At 40.8% G+C, this 19815-nt stretch overlaps 1 protein-coding gene across 1 annotated transcript in view; it reads right to left on the bottom strand.

Annotated features, from left to right (window-relative positions):
• The window catches only part of CIROZ (ciliated left-right organizer protein containing ZP-N domains), a 41343-nt gene extending 22084 nt beyond the window's left edge, over nucleotides 1-19259 (bottom strand). Inside the window, exons 1-4 of the mRNA XM_073603463.1 lie at nucleotides 18865-19259; nucleotides 7363-7451; nucleotides 6885-6983; nucleotides 352-476 (exon numbers count right to left, since the gene is read on the bottom strand). Of these exons, the coding sequence (XP_073459564.1) occupies nucleotides 352-476; nucleotides 6885-6983; nucleotides 7363-7451; nucleotides 18865-18872 (321 nt within the window). The 5' untranslated portion in view covers nucleotides 18873-19259. The remainder of the gene's footprint in view (nucleotides 1-351; nucleotides 477-6884; nucleotides 6984-7362; nucleotides 7452-18864) is intronic.
• Between the last annotated feature and the right edge of the window lie 556 nt (nucleotides 19260-19815).

Genomic DNA, 19815 nt, shown 5'->3' with positions numbered 1-19815 from the left:
TATATATATACCAGAGAGGGATCATTTTCACGCAGCTGGCCAACTTGAACATGCATTACAATATATGCAAACTAACATCCCCATTTTATAGGCAAGCGTTTGTTATATATAAGGGTTAATAAATTATACCTTTATGCTTTTACTCTTATTATTTAGGGTCAGCACTTGCAACATTTCTTTCCAACTATAAGAAATTCTGGAATTTACCCGACCTCCTCCACATTGCTTTGTCATGTAGAGCATGCATTCAGCCTGTATGACTAAAGAACCTTTTCTTCGATAATGAGAATTTGGTGTCTTTAATGGAAACTGCATGAACCATCACTATCTGGGGGTGTATCATCTTCCTACCTGGATCTGCACATTGCAGGCTGAGTAATGAACTCTGAAGATATAGTTGGCATTATTATCCATATCCAGGGCATATCTGCAGCGAGAGAGGAGATGATTGGAGCGGTCCAGCGAGCTGAGGCTTACTGCAACACAAGACAAGCAGCTTTATTTAAAGTAAATCTGTACTTAAATTAAACATAATTCAATCCAAATCAATAAAGAAGAATTCCATGCATAGATATTTTTATACATAGTTACTTTGGTCCAACTAATGTAATTAGGTATAAACCATACCTGGCCAATTCTCCTGGAAGCTGGAAAGAACTGAAGTAGACACCACCACTCCAGTGATCTCCATTCGCTTCCAAGTCCTGTGCTCAGCGACTATCCTGCTTCATTTTGAACAAAGGCGGTCAGCTGCTCATAATGGGTACCATTCATAGACTAAAATGGGTACCATTCATAGACTTTCTAAAATGCATGTAAAGCATTCTCTTATTAGATGTGGCGGTGAGGCTGGGCATCAGGCTCTCTACCTCATCCAATCAGAGAACACTTTGCATTCAGTCAGAAAATACAAAGCATTCTCTGAATTTTCTGTCGCCATTAAGAAATCCGCCATGAAAAGTGCCATGCAGCCAGCGTTGGAGTCATATAAACAGACATTTAAAGCAAAGAGGCTACAGGAGAAGCCACCAAAGATTAAAAAAAAAACAAGATTTTTAATTAAAAAGTCAATTGTGCTACAATACACAGCGATTTAGCAACAAAATGTTGCCCAGTTAGGGCTTACTGCTTTTTTTTGATAAATTTTGAAAAAGAAAACAAGCCAAAACAAAAACAATTAAAATCAACTGTAGTATTCCAGTAATATACATAAGAATAAGAATTTCATACCCCACAATCTACAGACAATTACCTATTCAAAACATGGGTACCTTTTCCAATCTTCCTCCTCCCTACATTCGAAAGACCACCCACCCTCTCCATCCACCAATCCCCTCGAAGATAATATAGGGTACTTAGGTTGGAATACACAGGTGAGAGATAGGTGGGGGGGGGGGTGGACAGTTAATTAGGTTGGAAACGGGGTGGCAGTTACTGACAGCAGCCCCTGGGCCTATCCCTTAATCACTTAATCACAATAAATTATTTCACAAAAAGGAAAAAACGCTTTATTTAAAAAAAAAACATTTTTTTTTTGTTCACGGATAATTTATGGGGATTTTATTTTTAGGGAAGCCACGTGTTAGAGGTGAATGGGGTTTATGAGGTAGAATCTGGGAGGCAGCCATTTATGGGCCCTCCTGGTACCCTCTTTTTATTGTCATGCAGGGTTTACTACTTTAAAGAGAACCTGAAATTTGTTCGAAGGCTGTTGGCTCAAACTTGTCTTGCATACACACGGTCACACAAATGTTGGCCAACAATTATGAATGTAGTGACATACTACGTGTTATTTCAGCTCTTTAGCGCCACACTTTGGGCTCCTTCTGCTAATTTCGTGTTAGTAGAAGTTTGGTGAGTGTTGATTCGTGCTTTTCAGTTCGTCAACCAAACATGTTGCGGAATCGGAGGAGAAAACGTGTTATTTATTATTGGCCTTGGAGTTATTGCTTTGACATTATTTTTTGGTTGAATAATGATTTGATTCGGTATATTTTTGGATGCATAGAATGCACTTTTTGGTTAAGTTCTATTGGCAGATAGCATGTCTAATTGTATTTGTTTTATTTTTTTAATGCACAATAAAACAATTCTGAAGAATAATACTTGGCTATGTGTTTTACTTCAAATGATAGTTTGGGAGTAGGCAGTTACATTTAAAAAAAATTCAATGTAAAATTGACAAGGGACACCAATATAGTTGTATCTTTGTTCTTAAAAACTACAGGATAATGGTGTTGTGGTAACTTGCACAAATTAAAAAAAAAAAACATAATAATATTATTCTTGATATCACTAGAAAAAAAAGTCTTTGAAAATTTGTTTGCAATAACTCCATCAGTATCGCCAGCAAAGCAGCTTCATTATTATCCCATTAAAGAAGAAGAGAATTGTGCGCTGCATTTGGAGATTTCATAATTTGCCGCGTCACGAATGTTAATTCTCCATTACGAACGCCAGTTTACAAGACCGACCACTTCTGCTTCCGAGCATGCTTGTTTGTACTTTGGATTTTTGTCCGACCGAATTGTGTACACACGCTCGGAAAGTCCGACAACACACATTTGTTGGCGGAAAATTTGAGAGCATGCTGGCCATCATTTGTTGGCGGAAAGTCCGACAACTAAAGGCCGATGGAGCGTACACATGGTCTGACTTACTGCCAACAAGCTCAAATCCGATCGTGTGTACAGGGCATTAGGTTTACGGGTGAAGGATTTTTATTTTCCTACACAGACTAAAAAGTACAATTCTCCGGTGCCCTGCTAATGGCCACACTTGTCTAGTACTATGCAGATCATTAGAGAAGATAGATTATTCAAATAACGTCCACAAAAACTGGAGGATTCTCCAGAAAAAATTGTTATGCACTACTACCTTCTGATAAAAATCCAGTTCTGACTCTACTCAAGTGAAAAACAAATCTACAAAAACACACAACACGGTCCAAAATTCCTATATAAACGTACAATAAACTTTATTAACAAAAAAGAATATATATAAAAAAAAATAATAAAATCTACCTGGCCACGACTTAAAAGCAACACATGGCCCCTACCACCTTAAATACTTAAGCAAGGGGATCTATAGAATAAAAACCAGTATGAGAAAAGTCTGAGGAAATACTGAAAACAGTCCCAAAATTGCAGATTTATTTTCATATAATATGCAAATCACAAATCACCATTCTCTGTAGTGAAAAAAAATGTAAATAGGACCATTCAAACATCCGTCTAGGGACACAAGGACAACATCCTCAGCTTCAAGGAGTATGGGTCAAAATAACCCATCAAAGCCTCTCATATCTTATATATTTCATCATCAAAGGTATGATCCTCCAAGGCCATTATGCTCACCTCCAAGTTCCTGGAACAAATATAGACTGTGTGACAGAAAACATGTGCTTAGAAGCAAATCTTCCCAAAATATATAGGACCTCCAGCCTGGCCTGATTATAATTGCAATTGTGTTTCCTGGCACCTCAGCTTAATATGGTCCATCTATTGGGGAAGACATCTAGAACAGCACATTGAAAAGCAGAGGCAGGATGGAAGTCATAGCCCCTCACATATAGAGAGGCTGTATTTTAATCTGTGACTTCTCAGGATCACATCAGTTTGCCCATAACAGCATTACATGTCCATATGTAACAGGTAAGCAGTGCAGCAGTAAAAGTGCTCATAAGGGGACATACTTATCAGTCCATATTATCCATGTGCAGGTGGTAGAGAGTCCCATCCAGTGGAGGGGGTCATCTGGTAAGGAAATTCCTGACTGGTTTTGCAGGTCTTACACCAGCTGCGTCAAACCCTCTGACACAGCTGATGTAAGACCTCTGACACAGCGGGTGTAAGACTGGCAAAACCGGTCAGGCATTTCCTTATCACATGATCCCCTACTGGATGGGACTCTCTACCACATGCACATGGATAATATGGACTGGCAAGTATATCCTCATACTGTATGAGCATTTTTACCAAGGCACTGCTTACCTGTTCTCAACTGGCCAGTTTGACAATTTACGTTTGGACCCTGGTACTTTCTCTTAGTAACTTATCCCACACCTCCAATCTGGCCATTTTGTTTATGTGGCACTCCGGAGGGTCTCCCCACCGGCTGGTGGGGGGCTTTTTATCTGCTCCCCATTATAATTTGTGATTGCCCCAAAACGGCATGTGATACTCACGTTTTACAATACTTTTGAAGCTTTAGGGGCCCTGAAGAAGCGTGTTTTCCAGAGGAACTTAAAGATCATTATCGCTGACCTCACCACATCTTTTATGACTTGCCTTTTGTATTGTATTTTAATATTTTGATATGCTGTATGGGCAATTCTATAAATGAAGTTTGGTAACAAAAAATTGCTTGAATTTTAAAGAGTCCCAAAATATGTGCATTTGTCTTTTGACATTCTGATGCCTCGCTCATATGGAAACAGGTATTTTCACTGTTGTCCTTTGTGATCCTTCCGCTGGCGAGTTCTCGCAAGGGGCAGGATCATAAGTGTGACAGCCTAAGGTTCCTTTGGGTTGCTTTACTAAAGGCAAATAGGCTATTCACTTTGCAAGGTGATTTCCCCTAGCCTAGTGAATGGGATCAAGATCCTTGCATGTGATAGGGTATTCTTTGCAACAATAATTTTCACCACATTTACTAAGCTAAGGGAAAATTGCCTTGCAAAGAGAACAGCCTATTTGCCTTTAGAAAATCAACCCCATATGCAATAAAATTGCCAAATGTGTCAATCAGAGTTCAGTGTTCACTGCTGACCACATACAGATCTTGGGGGGGAACTTGCTGATGCAAAGAGATTGTTCACTTTGCAAGGGAATTTTCACTTTGCTGCCCGAGAGCCAAATGAATGAGATGAAGCTTTGTGGACCTCCATTATCCAATCATGTGCAATCAAAACAACTATATTTTTCTTCCACATGATTAGGTATTCTTTGCAAAGTAAATATTCAGCACACTTACTAAGCTAAAGGAAAATTTGCTTGTAAAGTGGAAAGCCTATTTGCCTTTAGTAAATCCACCCCATTGCCTGTGCCGCTTTTGCTAAACTTAAACAACATAGGTAAAGGTAAATGATAGACAGAGCTTCCAATATGAACCTATTCAACAGGACACGTATTGCTTTTTGACAAACAGAAGTGCAAATTTAAAATATTAAAAAAAAAAAAAAAATCCAACAAAAACTGTAAACTCTATTGGCTGTAATGGCGCTGCACATATTACATGAATATACACTATATTACCAAAAGTATTGGGGCGCCTGCCTTTACACACACATGAACTTTAATGACATCCTAGTTTTAGTCTGCAGGGTTCAATATTGAGTTGGCCCACCCTTGGCAGCTATTAGGCCCCATTCACATCTGAGCATTTTGTAGCTTGAAGCCTGAAGTTACAAAACGCTGGAGGGGAAAAAATCAGTTCTTCTCTATGGAGATGGTTCACATCTCCACTCCAAAACGCCAGAAGCCAAACGTCTGAAGCTCCAAAACGTTTGTGATCTTTTTTTGTAGCTCAGTTCGGGCAGATTTGGGCGTTTTTCTTCTTTTTACATTGGTGACCTTTTGACCTGTTCAAAAACGCAGTAAAAACGTGGCAAAAACCCACGACTTTCTGCCTGAAAATGTTACGCTCAGGTGTAAATACAGCCTAACAGCTTCAACTCTTCTGGGAAGGCCGTCCACAAGGTTTAGGAGTGTGTCTATGGGAATGTTTGACCATTCTTCCAGAAGCGCATTTGTGAGGTCAGGCACTGATGTGGACAAGAATGCCTGGCTCACGGTCTCTGCTCTAATTCATCCCAAAGGTGTTCTATCAGGTCGGGGTCAAGACTCTGTGCAGGCCAGTCAAGTTCCTCCACTCCAAACTCGCTCATCCATGTCTTTATGGACCTTGCTTTGTGCACTGGTCCAAATCATTTGGTGGAGGGGGGATTATGGTGTGGGGGTTGTTTTTCAGGGGTTGTGTTGGCCCCTTAGTTCCAGTGAAGGGAACTCCTAAGGCGTCAGCATACCAAGATATACTCCCAACTTTGTGGGAAAAGTTTGGAGATGGTCCCTTCCTGTTCCAACATGACTGCAGTGCAGCAGTGCACAAACCAAGGTCCATAAAGACATGGATGAGCGAATTTGGGGTGGTGGAGTCCTGACCTCAAACCAATAGAACACCTTTGGGAAGAATTAGAGCAGAGACTACGAGCCAGGCCTTCTCATCCAACATCAGTGCCTGACCTCACAAATGCTCTTCTGGAATAATGGTCAAACATTCCCATAGACACACTCCTAAACCTTGTGGACAGCCTTCCCAGAAGAGTTGAAGCTGTTATAGCTGCAAAGGGTGGGCCAATTCAATTTTGAACCCTACGGACTAAGACTGGGATGCCATTAAAGTTTATGTGTGTGTAAAGGCAGGCACTTTTGGTCATATAGTGTATAATGAACATTAAATATTAAGAAAAAAAATAATAAAAGCCATTTTCTTATTTTTTTTTCTTTCAGCAGCTTAGTAGATCCTGCCCTCTACTTATTCTTATGTGGTAGTGCAGTGTTCATTTTGACGTCAAATTTCGATTTAGTTTTAGTCACAGTCTTTTGACTAAAATGCCATTTAAGTTTTAGTGATATTTTAGTCATCTGAATTGTTTTCGTTTTAGTCGTATTTTAGTCGACTAAAGTATTTTCGCCTACGAAATTAACACTGCTAGTGAGCACAGTACCATCTATTTACTATCTGCTAAAAACTGAGGAAATGAATTGTGTCATAGCAAACAGAATTACATTTGAATTATAACTGGTGTCTATAGATAGCAGTAAAAGTTTATTAACATATATCCCATTATGAACTGCACAAAATTTCTACTAATCTATCTGTACCTGGAAATCGCATGACTCGGGACAGCCAGAGAAGCAAGCCATTCATCATTTTCCTGGGCACCCATAGTTCCATGTAGTCCAGGAAACACTCAACATTATCTGCAGAACAGAAGAAAGAACATAAGCCCAAGGGGTACAAGCTGACTTTCCAACTTAGTTATGTGTGCAGCTTTGTGTGATGTTCTGTGTCAACGAAAAACTGTCCTATGTAGATTGAAAGCTACAAATAGAAGAATAATTTGGGAAGATGGATGTCCTTTCCAAACCTGAAGTTGAACCTGGATCACCACTGGACCATCAGAGATCCAGAGATCAAGACACCTCCCATATGGTCTAGTGGCTTGGACTCCAGGCAGCCTGAGTTTGTCTCCTGGTATGGAAAGGACATCCTTCTTCGCAAAATACTTTAGCAACAATTACAAAACAGCATCCACAAGCCCATGAAGTCTAATGATTTGGATTTAGCATTGAACCGTACCCGAGGAGGATTCTGGGATTGGGGCCAGACCACTGCTTTGGAATGGGAAGCCATCAGAGGGAACAGGACACAGGACACTTAGAAGAACACTGGAAAGAAATTAGAAGTTGTTAGAGTAATGATAAATGTAGATACCAGACTAAACAAACAAGAGCAGACAGACTTGCTGTAATGGCAACAAAAAGCACAATTCTGTAGCACTAATTAGCGGGAACGTCAGTTTCTATATGCAAGGAACAAATGCAGCTTATGTGCATTAAAAATTTATATAAATTATAACCAGTGCCCTGATTCCTGTGGCAGCAAGCATAACCAACCCTGTGGAAGTATGAGACATCTCCTGTGATGCTCCAAACTCAAAAAGTATTGGTCTTGGTTTATCATGACCCTCAAAAGTATAATGGGTACTTTGCTAAATATTTACCCCAAAACTTGCATTCTGGGTAGCATAGTATATACTGTATATTCATAAATTATAACCAGCACCCTGATTCCTGCTGCAGCAAATCTAACCGACCCTAGGAAAATCCGATACATCTCCTAGGTCAGGGGTAGGCAACCCCCGGCACGCCAAGCCTCTTTTGCTAGCACTCTACTCCCTCCCCATCAGCAGAGCAAAGCAGGGAAGTGTGAGAAGTGTGAGACACTAATGCATTACAATTACATTAAAATTATAAGAAAACCACAATCAGGTGACAGTTTGTGGAATTACTGTTAAGCTTCTGGGAACTTTGTTGAAATAATTCCAGAATCTTTACGTCACTTACTACTGAACCCCGGCACTCTGTGTCCCTTTAAGCCACAGCCAGTATTCAGCGCAATGAAAATCACACCCAACCACTTTTTCTCAGCTGCGGGGGCCTAACTTATGATCCTGCACACAGGCCCACTGCTTTCAGAAAACGCCCCTGACCTGAGCTCATCATTACGCATCCATTCCAGATGCTTTTATGTGACATCACATACATCCCATACATCCCATACATCCCATACATCCCATACATCACACAGAAGCACATGGGCTGGATGTGAGAGGTGGATCAGCAGGATGAGTGTGCCAGGACAGGTAGATGTGTCTCATCTCTGCTTCCTTTCACCACTCTGCATATCACACATATCATAGATGAGAAGAGGGTACAGTGGTGGGAAAAATGAGCAGGAGGGGTTCAGAGGTGGGACAGAAGAGCAGGAGGGTACAGCGGTGGGGCAGATGTGCAGGGAGGTACAGTGGTGGAAGAGATGAGAAGGGGGTTCAGCAGTGGGACAGAAGAGCAGGGGGGTAGAGCAGTGGGGCAGATGTGAAAGGAGGTGTATTGATGGGACAGATGAACATGGGGTTACAGTGGTGGGGCAGGAGAGCAGGGGGAACAGAGGTGAGACAGATGTGCAGGAGGTACATTGGTGGGGCAGATGAGAAAGCGGGTTACAGTGGTGCGGCAGATGAGTTCAGTGTTATGACAGATAAGAAGGTGGTTCAGTAGTGAGACAGAAGTGAATGGGGATACAGTGGTGGAGCAGATGTGCAGGGAGGTACAGTGGTTGGGCAGATGAGAAAAGGGGTACATTGATGGGGCAGATGAGCAGGGGGTTACAGCAGTGGGGCAGAGGAGCAGGGGGTACAGAGGAGGGGCAGATGTTCAGAGGGATGAAGAGGAGAAAGGAGGTACATCAGTAGAACACATGAGCAGGGGGTTACAGTGTTGGGCCAGATGAGAAGGGGGTTACAGCGGTGGGGCAGATGTACAGAGGGATGAAGAGGAGAAAGGAGGTACATCGGTGGAGCAGGGGCTTACAGTGGTGGGTCAGAAGAGCAGGGGTAACAGAGGTGGGACAGATATACAGGAGGTACAGTCATGGGGCAGATGAGAAAGGGGGTTACAGTGGTGGGACAGATGAGCATATAAGTTCAGTGTTAGGACAGATGAGAAGATGGTTCAGTAGTGGATCAGATGTGCATGGAGGTACAGTGGTGGGGCAGATGAGCAGGAGGTACAGAGGTGGGGCAGATGTACAGGGTAGTACAGTGGTGGGGCAGATGTGCAGGGGGTTAAAGTGGTGAGGCATATGAGAAAGGGGGTACATTGTTCGGGCAGGTGAGAAAGGGGGTACATTGGTGGGGCAGATGAGCAGGGTGGTACAGTGGTGGGGCAGATGAGCAGGGGGGTTACAGTGGTGGAGCAGATGAGCAGGGGGGTTCAGTGTCGAGGCAGAAAAGTAGGGGGTAGACCAGTGGGGCAGATGTGAAAGGAGGTGTATTGGTGGGGCAGATGAGCAGGGGGTTACAGTGGTGGGACAGATGAGCAGGGGGTTACAGTGGTGGTGCAGATGAGCAGGGGGTCCAGAGGTTGGGGCAGATGTGCAGGGTAGTACAGTGGTGGGGCAGATGTGCAGGGGGTTACAGTGGTGGGGCAGATGTGCAGTGGGGTACAGTGGTGAAACAGATTTGCAGGGGGGACAGTGATCTGAGGTGTGAAGGTGCATGAATTGGGGCTGATCTGAGACGTGAGAGTGCAGGATGTTAATTTCTCACTACTAAAGTAGTTTACAGCATTTACTTTATAAAAAATCCTTTTCGTGATTGAGAGTGTGAAGTTGACATTTTTTTGTTATAAAATTGGCATGCTCAATTTCTTTGAAAATATTTTTGGGCACACTGTGCTCTAAAGGTTGCCTACCCCTGTACTAGATCATGACGTCACTTCCAGTCTAGGGCGCAAGTGACAATTTTTAGTTTTTTTAAAGTAAAAGATATATAACAAAAATGTTTTTTTGATCTTTTGCTGTTAAAGGTAAAGGAGAGATTTGAGTCTTTTTGACCCCAGAAGAAGATGTTTTTGAACTACATTTCCCATGATGCTCAACTACACTGTAGAGTACATGAGCATCATGGGAAATGTAGTTCAAAAACATCTCACTATCTCACTATCATCTTCACTATCACTGCCCTAGGATCTCTGCTAAAAAAAAAAAAAAAAAAAAAAAAAAATTATATATATATATATATATATATATATATATATATATATATATATAAAATGTTTTGGGGGTTTTAACAAAAAATACTGATTTAAACTTGTAAGCAAAAAGTGCCAGAAAAGACCTAGTCTTCAAGTGGATAATGGGTTATATATTGACCTTAAAACCTGCATTCTGGGTAGGACTGACGCCTTCTCCTTGGACAAATATGATTCTCTGGTGGTTTCCAGATCGCTATTTGTTGCACGCAAAAAGATAATGGGTCTCAGCATCCCGCCCACTACAGAGGATTGGTTGCAAGATCTAAATAAGTGTATAGAGTTTTCGTGAATGCTATTCAGATACCTACAGTTGAAACACGCAGCGCAGGCACAGTTTCGTAGGGTAATCTCCGTGGCACTGCATGTGATAGAGAGATTTCTTATGTCTCGTGGGGTAGATAGAATCTTGTCCTCCATATATCTCCGTCTAACATGCGGAGACTCAGAAGGGGAATCCCCCCTATTCCGTGTCTGGAGGGTGGATATTCCCACCCTATCAGAGGAAGACTGGGAACTGGCACTACAACAATATATACCATCAGTAATCTCAGCTAGAGATAGATTTATTAAACTGAAGTTTTTGCACAGGGCCTATTACATCCCCCAAAGACTAGCCAGGATATATCCCACACAATTAGAACTCTGCCCCAAATGCCAACGACAGTTGGAACATATTACCACTGTTGTCTGGGACTGCCCGATCATTCAGGAATATTGGAGGAAAGTAGTCGCGGATGTTAATACTGCTACCAAGATTTCAGTTTCAATGGACCCTAAGGTCCTTCTTTTAGGCATCACAGAATTAGTGACACATTCTACACCAAATTACTACTGTTCTATCTGTGTTCCTATGCCAGGAAAGTTCTCCTACAGCACTGGAAATTGACGACTCCCCTGACGGTGGCCCAGTGGCGTGCACTGGTAGACTCTGTGCTACCCCTCTACAAACTAACGTCTATGGGGCGCAAGTGTCCCCAAAAGTTTGACAAAGTCTGGAACCCATAGGTAACTGCCAGGTCGCTCACGGTATAGTGGTTCGGAGGATGAGGGAGGGAAAGACAGTGACCTCCCATTAATATGAGATGAGCCTCTGCTTCTTGGTTACAAATTAGGAAATGCCGACCGCGTTTGATCAAATTAGACCCCCTAAAGTTCGCCATCCTACCCCCGTCTCCAAATCCGAGACTCATGTACCCTCCCCTCTTGATCTCTCCCCCCACCTCTGGGTGCTGGTATCCCCCCTCAACTTAATCTTACCCCAAAGGGTAAAAGCTGAATACCAATAACACCTGATGTACTAGGTGCGATCACAACACCTCCTGGATCCACAAGGACCCCCCCCCCCGTCACTTTTTTACACTTCCTCAACTGAGTTATGTTAGTATCGGGAATTACACCACCCTGCTGTCCACCCTAGATCTTACAGTATCCAGCATCACCAACTCTTCTGTATTTACTCTCCGGTTATCTCAATGTCTTGAATACCTCACCATTGTATGATTAAGCTGTACCGATGTTTTTTTTTGTTGATTTGTTTTTGTTATAAATAAAAACTTTTCTGTTAAAAAAAAAAAGTGTATAGAATTTGAGAAACATACCTATTTCCTACGCAATGCTCAGCGTAAATTTGATTGTATTTGGTCACGCTGGCTAGGTGCTGCATATCAGATCGCTATTTAAATTGTAAAAACAGTCACCCTATGGCCCTTACTTCACAGATGACTGTTTTGACTGCATGGTTTGCATAGCATTATATTACAAATTTTATGATTATGCAATCTTTTTCCTGTTCAGTGCCAAATGATCTTAACCTCCCTGGCGGTATGATTATTTCAGATTTTTGCGTCTCAAAGAGGTACAATTATTTTGCATAGAAATTTGGCGTTTTATATTGTAGGTCTGTAATTCTTAGCAATAACACACTTAAATCTGTCCACCAAGAGTCTAGTAGATATCCCGGGTATGATAAAGTTTGAAACACAAAATCATAAATTATAATATAATAAATAAATATAAATAATTATGAAAAATAATAATATAATAATAATAAAATAAATTTCCCCACAATTCACTATCGCTCAATTCTGCAAGTGTTCTAATTTACTATGCCTGTTTTCTAGCTGGCCTAAAACCACTTTTGACGTAAAGGGACACTTTTTGGTTGCTATGGACAATCTCCAGTTTCCAGGCAGAAAGAACAGTATATATCACATAAAACTGCATGCAGGGCACTGGGAAAAGCACTGGGGACAAAAGGGATGTGAAATGATTTCATACAGTAATGTAATCTGTAAGATTACAGTGTACTGTATGTGTTATGAATTTTCACTTTTTTGAATTTGCCGCCAGGCTCCGCCCCCCCGTGCGTCGCGACACTCGCAGGGAACGGAGCCTGGCACAGAGAGGCTTCGGGAGGAGGACAGAGCCCGCAGACACAGCGGGGGGACATCGCAGGATCCTGGGGACAAGGTAAGTATACCGCACCAGGATCCTGCGATGTAATCCCGAGTGTGGCTCGGGGTTACCGATAATGATGCTGAAATTTAACCCCGAGCCAGACTCGGGAAAACCGCCAGGGAGGCTAGGCTGTATCTGACTAATATATATATATATATATATATATATATATATATATATATATATATATTAAAAAAACTTAACTCAATTGTTTAAAAAAAATAAAAAATAAAACTTGTGAGCTGCCATGTGCACTAAATTAATAATAAGCTGCTGGCACGTAACACAATCCCATATATTTATGTGTAATAGACAATTTAATTATATTATATTGAATACAATTCAATTATATATTTGTATCTGACTGTACCTGTCTTGTTTGACATGTGATGTTTTTGTATGTATACCAAAAATTTGGGAAAAATAAAATCTGATTATAAAAAAAAAATTTATAACCAGAAACATAGCACAATATAACCATGTAATAATTAAAGATCACATACCCTGATATCATCAAGAAAGGCCTCATCCTCCTGTGTCTTCTGCTTCTGAAACACCTATTATAAAAGAGCCAGCTTGCAAAGCTCCCTGCCCCTGTTAAATACTGTAAGCTGCCCAGAAACAGAAAGAGGCGGCAATAATGCGAAATATCCTCATAAGATACAACTCAGCAGTTGGTGTCATAGGTCTCCATAGAGAATCAAAGCTAAGATATATACAAATAGCAGCTGAACCTCAGGACTACAAAAGGTCAATCATTGGACAAATAAGAAAGTTGACATAGGGCAGCTAACAGAAACTGGAGGATGAACTCTAAGTACACTGCTGCCAGCTCCTTGTTTTACATGTCAAAGGAGACATGCTGAATGGTGGCCCACCTGAGTCAGGCCAAGACCTTCACACAGGATCTGAACTGTCAGATTAAACAACGCAGCATGCATTCCCGTGAAGATCAATGTACATGAAATCTCTAATAGAAGTCACCATGGTTTCTGTCTGCATGCCCTTCCTCAAACATTTGCATCCTCTGATTTAAAATTAGGGATACGCTAAGTGGACATTTTTACTTTTTCAACCATGCAATTAAAAACTTAGATGATTAAACTTTATCTATACCAGTGGTCTCCAAACTGTGGCCCTTTGCTTGCCTTTACCTGGCCCTTGGGACACTATTCCTCCCACTGAAACCAACAATAGGTCAATATTCTTGCTACTGACATAAACATGGGGCACTATTGCCTCGTTTCCACTGAGCGGATCGGTTCGGGTCGGTACAGTTTGAATGGCCTAGAATGGTCTGGTCTATTCTGGTGAGCGTTTCCACTGCAAGTGGGACCACAAGGGGCCATACAGGGTTTAGAAAAAATGCCTCAGCATAGCACAGCAGAGGGTTTTCTGTCAGCCAATCAGTGGAATGTATCGTAGCTCCACCCTAACCGAACTGTTCCATTTTCTATGGCCCCACATCTGAAGCAGGACCCTGAATGGAGCGGTACGGTTCGGCTGTATGGGCCGCTTTCATAATGAAAACACCCAAAATAGCGTACCGTACCGAACCGATTCGCTCAGTGGAAACGAGGCATTAGCCTCCCACTGATGTCAACAAACAATGGGGCACTTTTCCTCAAGCTGGCACCAATGATAAGTGTAAGTTCATCTTCAGCAACATTTTCCACAAATAACCTCATGCAATTCTTTCTTTTAAATCAGGGGTGTCCAACCTTTTGACCTTCCTGGGCCACATTGGAAGAAGAGGAATTGTCTTGGGCCACACCAACAATAAGGGTATCTTACGAGTGGAAAAAGTTAGGCAGATCACAAGTTAACAAACACTGATGTAGATAATGTGCCTATCCGAGCAACAAAAAAAAACAAACAGTGCAATATCTGACACTGTTTTTGATAAACTAACACATCAATATCTAGTTGGATGGATGTAGTAGCAATTCTCACTAAATTCTCAAGGTTTTGCCCATTGATGTGCTTCATCCTTTGAATAAATTTGCTCCCAAATATAGGTGCTGCCGAAAAACTGATGACATGAATGGCGTGATTGTGAAGAGTGAGAGATTTTTCTTTGGGAAGATAAAACGTATAAAAGTCCAGTAAGGAGACACTTTCAAATTTTTCTTCAGCCGAAAATGTTCGCTTAGTGTAAACGCATTTTTACCAACAAATAAACATTTTATGTTGGGCTGCATTCATAGAAGTCTTGGGCCTCAGGTTGGACACCCCTGTTCTAAATAGTACATAGTGGCTATCCACCTGTTTCAAATGCTGCACCTTCTCCCTCTATACAGTCAGCAGTGGTGGGCTCTTCACAAAGCCCCTTGATCCCACTTTGTCCTGCCATTTGCAAGACAGGCTGAACCCTACAACTGGGAACCCCCTAGCAGCTGTTCTGGGCCTTTCAGACGATGCATGTGTGTTCGCTCCTTATGAAGCTGAGCTCAGTATTGGCCACTAGGGGCCACACAATTGTAGTGGCCAAACCATCCTGCAAACAACAGAGGACAGAGGGGGATCGAGGGGCCAGCATTTTTTTGTGGTGAGGCCCCCACAGCTGCACGTGTAATGAGAGGAGGAGCACTGGTGGGTACTATTCAGAAGATATGGAACTACATAGGTGGGATTTTTGGGAAATGTTGCTAAAGGTGTATTTACACCTTTAAGTTAGAGAAAATCCAAAATATGAGTTGTTGCCAGAACAGTAAAAGAATGCTCTTTGCAGTGAGAACTATCCCTAAAAGACATGATGTGCACAATGAATATTTTCGTTTGGCATGCATTGGTTCATTGTAGAATTTATTTTCATCATATTAGTTATGTTGAAGTGATTCATGTTCGAAATTAGTTTTGTATCTTCGGCATTTCTTTCATATTTTATTTGGTCCAGAAGATTGCTATATATTAGATATATTATCGAATTGGAAGGTTTCAATATTTTCGGCGCTAGTCTAACCTACCAAGAGAAATGGAATGAGCTGATTGGACAATATCGACTGGCGTCATGCGCATCCGAATTAACAAATGGGACAACATTTGAATGAACTCGTTATCCAAATCTGAATGTGAAAATTTAATTAATTTCCCTATGGGCCCGAACTATTATCACATCACGTGATCCTCCAGAATGAAAATCAAATGTTTTGATATACTTTATACTTGATATACTTGATATACTTTATATTAGAACTCAAGCTCAAACTTTGTTTGTGTAGTATAGTAAGACATATTGCTGCCACTGTCCCTTTTAGGGAGCATCCCTTCATTTCCTGTTCCAGTGACTCAAAAGAAAGTTAGAGGCAATTTATCCCAAATTGATGGCAAATCTCACGTATCCCAGTTGTAGTCCCGATGTTCCCCCTGGGAGCTTTCTCCTTTGCTCTTGTTCCAGTGACAGTTGTCAAACTTGAGTGAGTGTGATGGAGCGCTCGGTAACAGATGGTAGTCTCGTTTGGAGGTTGAATTAAAAAATTGTATTGAAGATTCAAGGAGAACAGGTAGAGCCAATGTGTTTTCAATACAGGCGAGTACTCTACATCAGTAGTCTCCAAACTGTGGCCTGTGGCCCGAATGTGGCTATTTGCTTGCCTTTATCCGGCCCTTGAGGCACTATTTCTTCCACTAACACCAGTGTTAGGGCACCATTTCTCCCACAGACACCAAAACTGGGGCATTATTCCTTCCCTGAATACCAACAATGGGGCACCATTCCAACCACTGATACCACTAATGGGACAAAATTTCTCCTACTAAATCCAATGACGGGGCATCGTTTACTCCCACTGACACCAGGATGTTTTCTTATCTAACTGGCCACAGTCTGGCCCACCAGGGGTACCGGAGACATCACTTTGTACCGGAGAGTTATTTTTTATAATATGTCATACAAACTATGTAACCTGTCATGTTTTTTGTATTTTCTTTTTCTTTTTAAAATATATGTCTTTTGATATGTCTTTTAAATGATCATTTCATGTTTGAATGATCAAACATTTTTATGTATAAACAATAAATATATTCGTCAATCTATTTATGTGTGGTTGTTGCCTTTAAAGTCCCAACGAAGGGGGATCCTCTTTTTTGTCTGGCCCACCTAAAGCCCGAAGGATAATTAACTGACTCTTTGCTTAGAAAGTTTGCTCTACATTAAATATAAGGTAAAATAACATTCTAAACCATAAACATAAAAAAGAGAGTGGGAAAATCTATGTCCAGTAGATTGTCCATGACAGAAGAATATACATGACAAGAATATATAAGTAGCTAGACAAAGGTAAAAATAGACCTGAAAAATAAATAATGCTAAAATGATAAAAACACTAATTATGAGAATAATAAGAGATAACTGAAAAATAAGAATAAGAATAAAAATAAGAATAATAAGAGAAAACTGGGGGATACATACAAAATACATAAGGAACAATAAAAGATAAACCATAAATAATTGATAAATTATAAATATAAAACTTCCCCTATTGCATGCTGATGGGTGTTTGTACAGGCGTTGAAGAATCTCCCAGGTCCAGATGTACCTCTGTGGAAGTCATTTTATACCCTGCATGTGCAGTGTGTTCTCCAACCGTCCCACTCTTTTGGGCTCCAAATACATTTGACTTGTCTTGCAAGGTCTACCCACTTATATGTTGATAATCTTGGTTTCCGTTCCTTACATACCTTCACCAATGCATAACAAGCTTAATTATTATTATTACAAGATATATATCTATATAGATGTAGTATAGAGGTCTGTGTACATAACTGACATGGTAGTTTTTTTTATTTATGATTTAAAAATTATTCATGTCTTCTCTTTTATTGTTTCTCATAAATTGTGTACAGATCCCTCAATTTTTAACTATTTTTTTCTCATAATTAGTGTTTTTTTTTTAATCATTTTAGCATTATTTATTTTTTCAAAATTTGCAACAATTGCCATTTTATTCCCTAGGGGGTCTGCTAATATATATATATATACTGTTTAGTGGTTGTAAGTAATTTTCTAGCAAAAAATTCTGATTTAAACTTGTAAATAAAAAATGCCAGAAAAGGCTTGGTCTTCAAGTCTCACTTTGGAAACCGCAGCTTGGTCCTGCATCCTATTATTAAAGTAGAACTATAGGCGAAACTTTGTTTTCTCTTTTTGGATAGAGTAATAGAGGCTTATAACCCCTGATGGGTTTTACTTCCTCTTTGTTTCCCTGCAAAGGTAAAGCATAATGGGCTACTATGCATCGCATAGTAGCCCATTATGTGTCTCTTACCTGACACAGGAGCCTGCGATGTCCCCGATTTCCTTACTGGCAGCGAGCGTCCATTCTTCACCCCTCTTCCTTCCGGGGCTGCGAACTCCGGCTCTGTGACTGGCCAGAGTCGCGTGACGTCACTCCCGCGCATGTGCGCGGGAGCCGCCAGTCACGGCATGACCCCAGCTTGAAACGGCACAGCGTGCCCTTTCAAGATTGCACATGCGCCGAATACATCGGCGCATGCGCAGAAGACAGCATCGTTGGGGGAAATAGTAAATATCTCCTAAACCGTGTAGGTTTAGGAGATATTTCAAGCACCTACGGGTAAGCCTTAATCTAAGCTTACCTCTAGGTGAAAGTGGTCTGTAAGGGTTTACAACCACTTTAAACAGTGCATTGAGGTTGTCGTGTAAGTTGGAGACATCCTGTAAGGATATTATTCCACTCCATAGCTTAGTGTCATCTGCAAAGACTGAAATGGTACTTTTAATCTCAGACCCAATATGATTTATAAAGATATTAAAAAGTAAGCGTCCCAACGCTGAACCTTGGGGTACACCACTGATAACCTTAGACCATTCAGAGTAAGAATCATTAACCACTACTCTCTGAATTCTGTCTTTTAGCCAGTTTTCTATCCATTTACAAACTGATATTTCCAAGCCTGTAGACTTTACCTTACACATTAGCAGTGTGTGGGGAACTGTGTCAAACGCTTTTGCAAAATCCAAGTATACCACGTCCACAGCCACCCCTCTGTCCAAGGTTTTACTTACCTCTTCATAAAAAGAAATCAGGTTTATCTGTCAACTTCATGAATCCATGCTGTCTGTTGCTTAAAATTGTCCACTTTTCAGGACACTTGGATAACATATTACAGAGATTTCCTCCCATTCCCTGCTGTGTTTACAAGACAAAAAGCTAAGGAAATTCGCAAAAAAACAACAGGACAGGGGTTGTAACTTCCCTACTGTACAGGTTTAATAAGACACGTATTATAGGCCCTTGAGTTACACACAAACAATGCAGGAATAAAATACACAAGTAAATAGACCACTACTTGGTGTTTCAATGTAGGTCTACGGACTACTCCAACTTGATCCAACCATGGCCTTCCATACCACATACCCATACTTCCTCTCCTTCCTCTTCTTCTTTAACCTCCCTGGCGGTATGATTATTTCAGATTTTTGATGCTCAAAGCGGTACAATTATTTTGCATGGAAATTTGGCGTTTTATATTGTAGGCCTGTAATTCTTAGGAATAACTCACTTAAATCTGTTCACACAAGAGTCTAGTAGACATCTCAGGTATGATAAAGTTTGAAACACGAAATAATAAATTATAATATAATAAATAACTATAAATAATTATACCAAATAATAATATAATAATAAAAATTATTCAATAATGTAATCAAATCAAAAACACTGAAATTTGCTCAGTTGCAGAATTGTCGCTGTCATTATTTTTCAGTGTTTGATGACGGATCTCCCCACAAATCACTATTGCTCAATCCTGCGAGTGATTCTAATTTATTATCGCTGTTTTCTAGCTGGTCTAAAACCACTTTTGAGGTAAAGGGACACTTTTTCGTTGCTATGGACAATCTCCAGTTTCCAGGCAGAAAGAACAGTATATATAACATAAAACTGCAGGCAGGGCATTGGACAAAGCACTGGGGACAAAAGGGATGTGAAATCATTTCATACAGTAATGTAATCTG

Source organism: Aquarana catesbeiana, linkage group LG10, assembly GCF_042186555.1.
Source record: "Aquarana catesbeiana isolate 2022-GZ linkage group LG10, ASM4218655v1, whole genome shotgun sequence".
Classification (NCBI taxonomy): Eukaryota; Metazoa; Chordata; class Amphibia; order Anura; family Ranidae; genus Aquarana; species Aquarana catesbeiana.
This window is presented reverse-complemented; position numbering and strand designations above follow the sequence as displayed.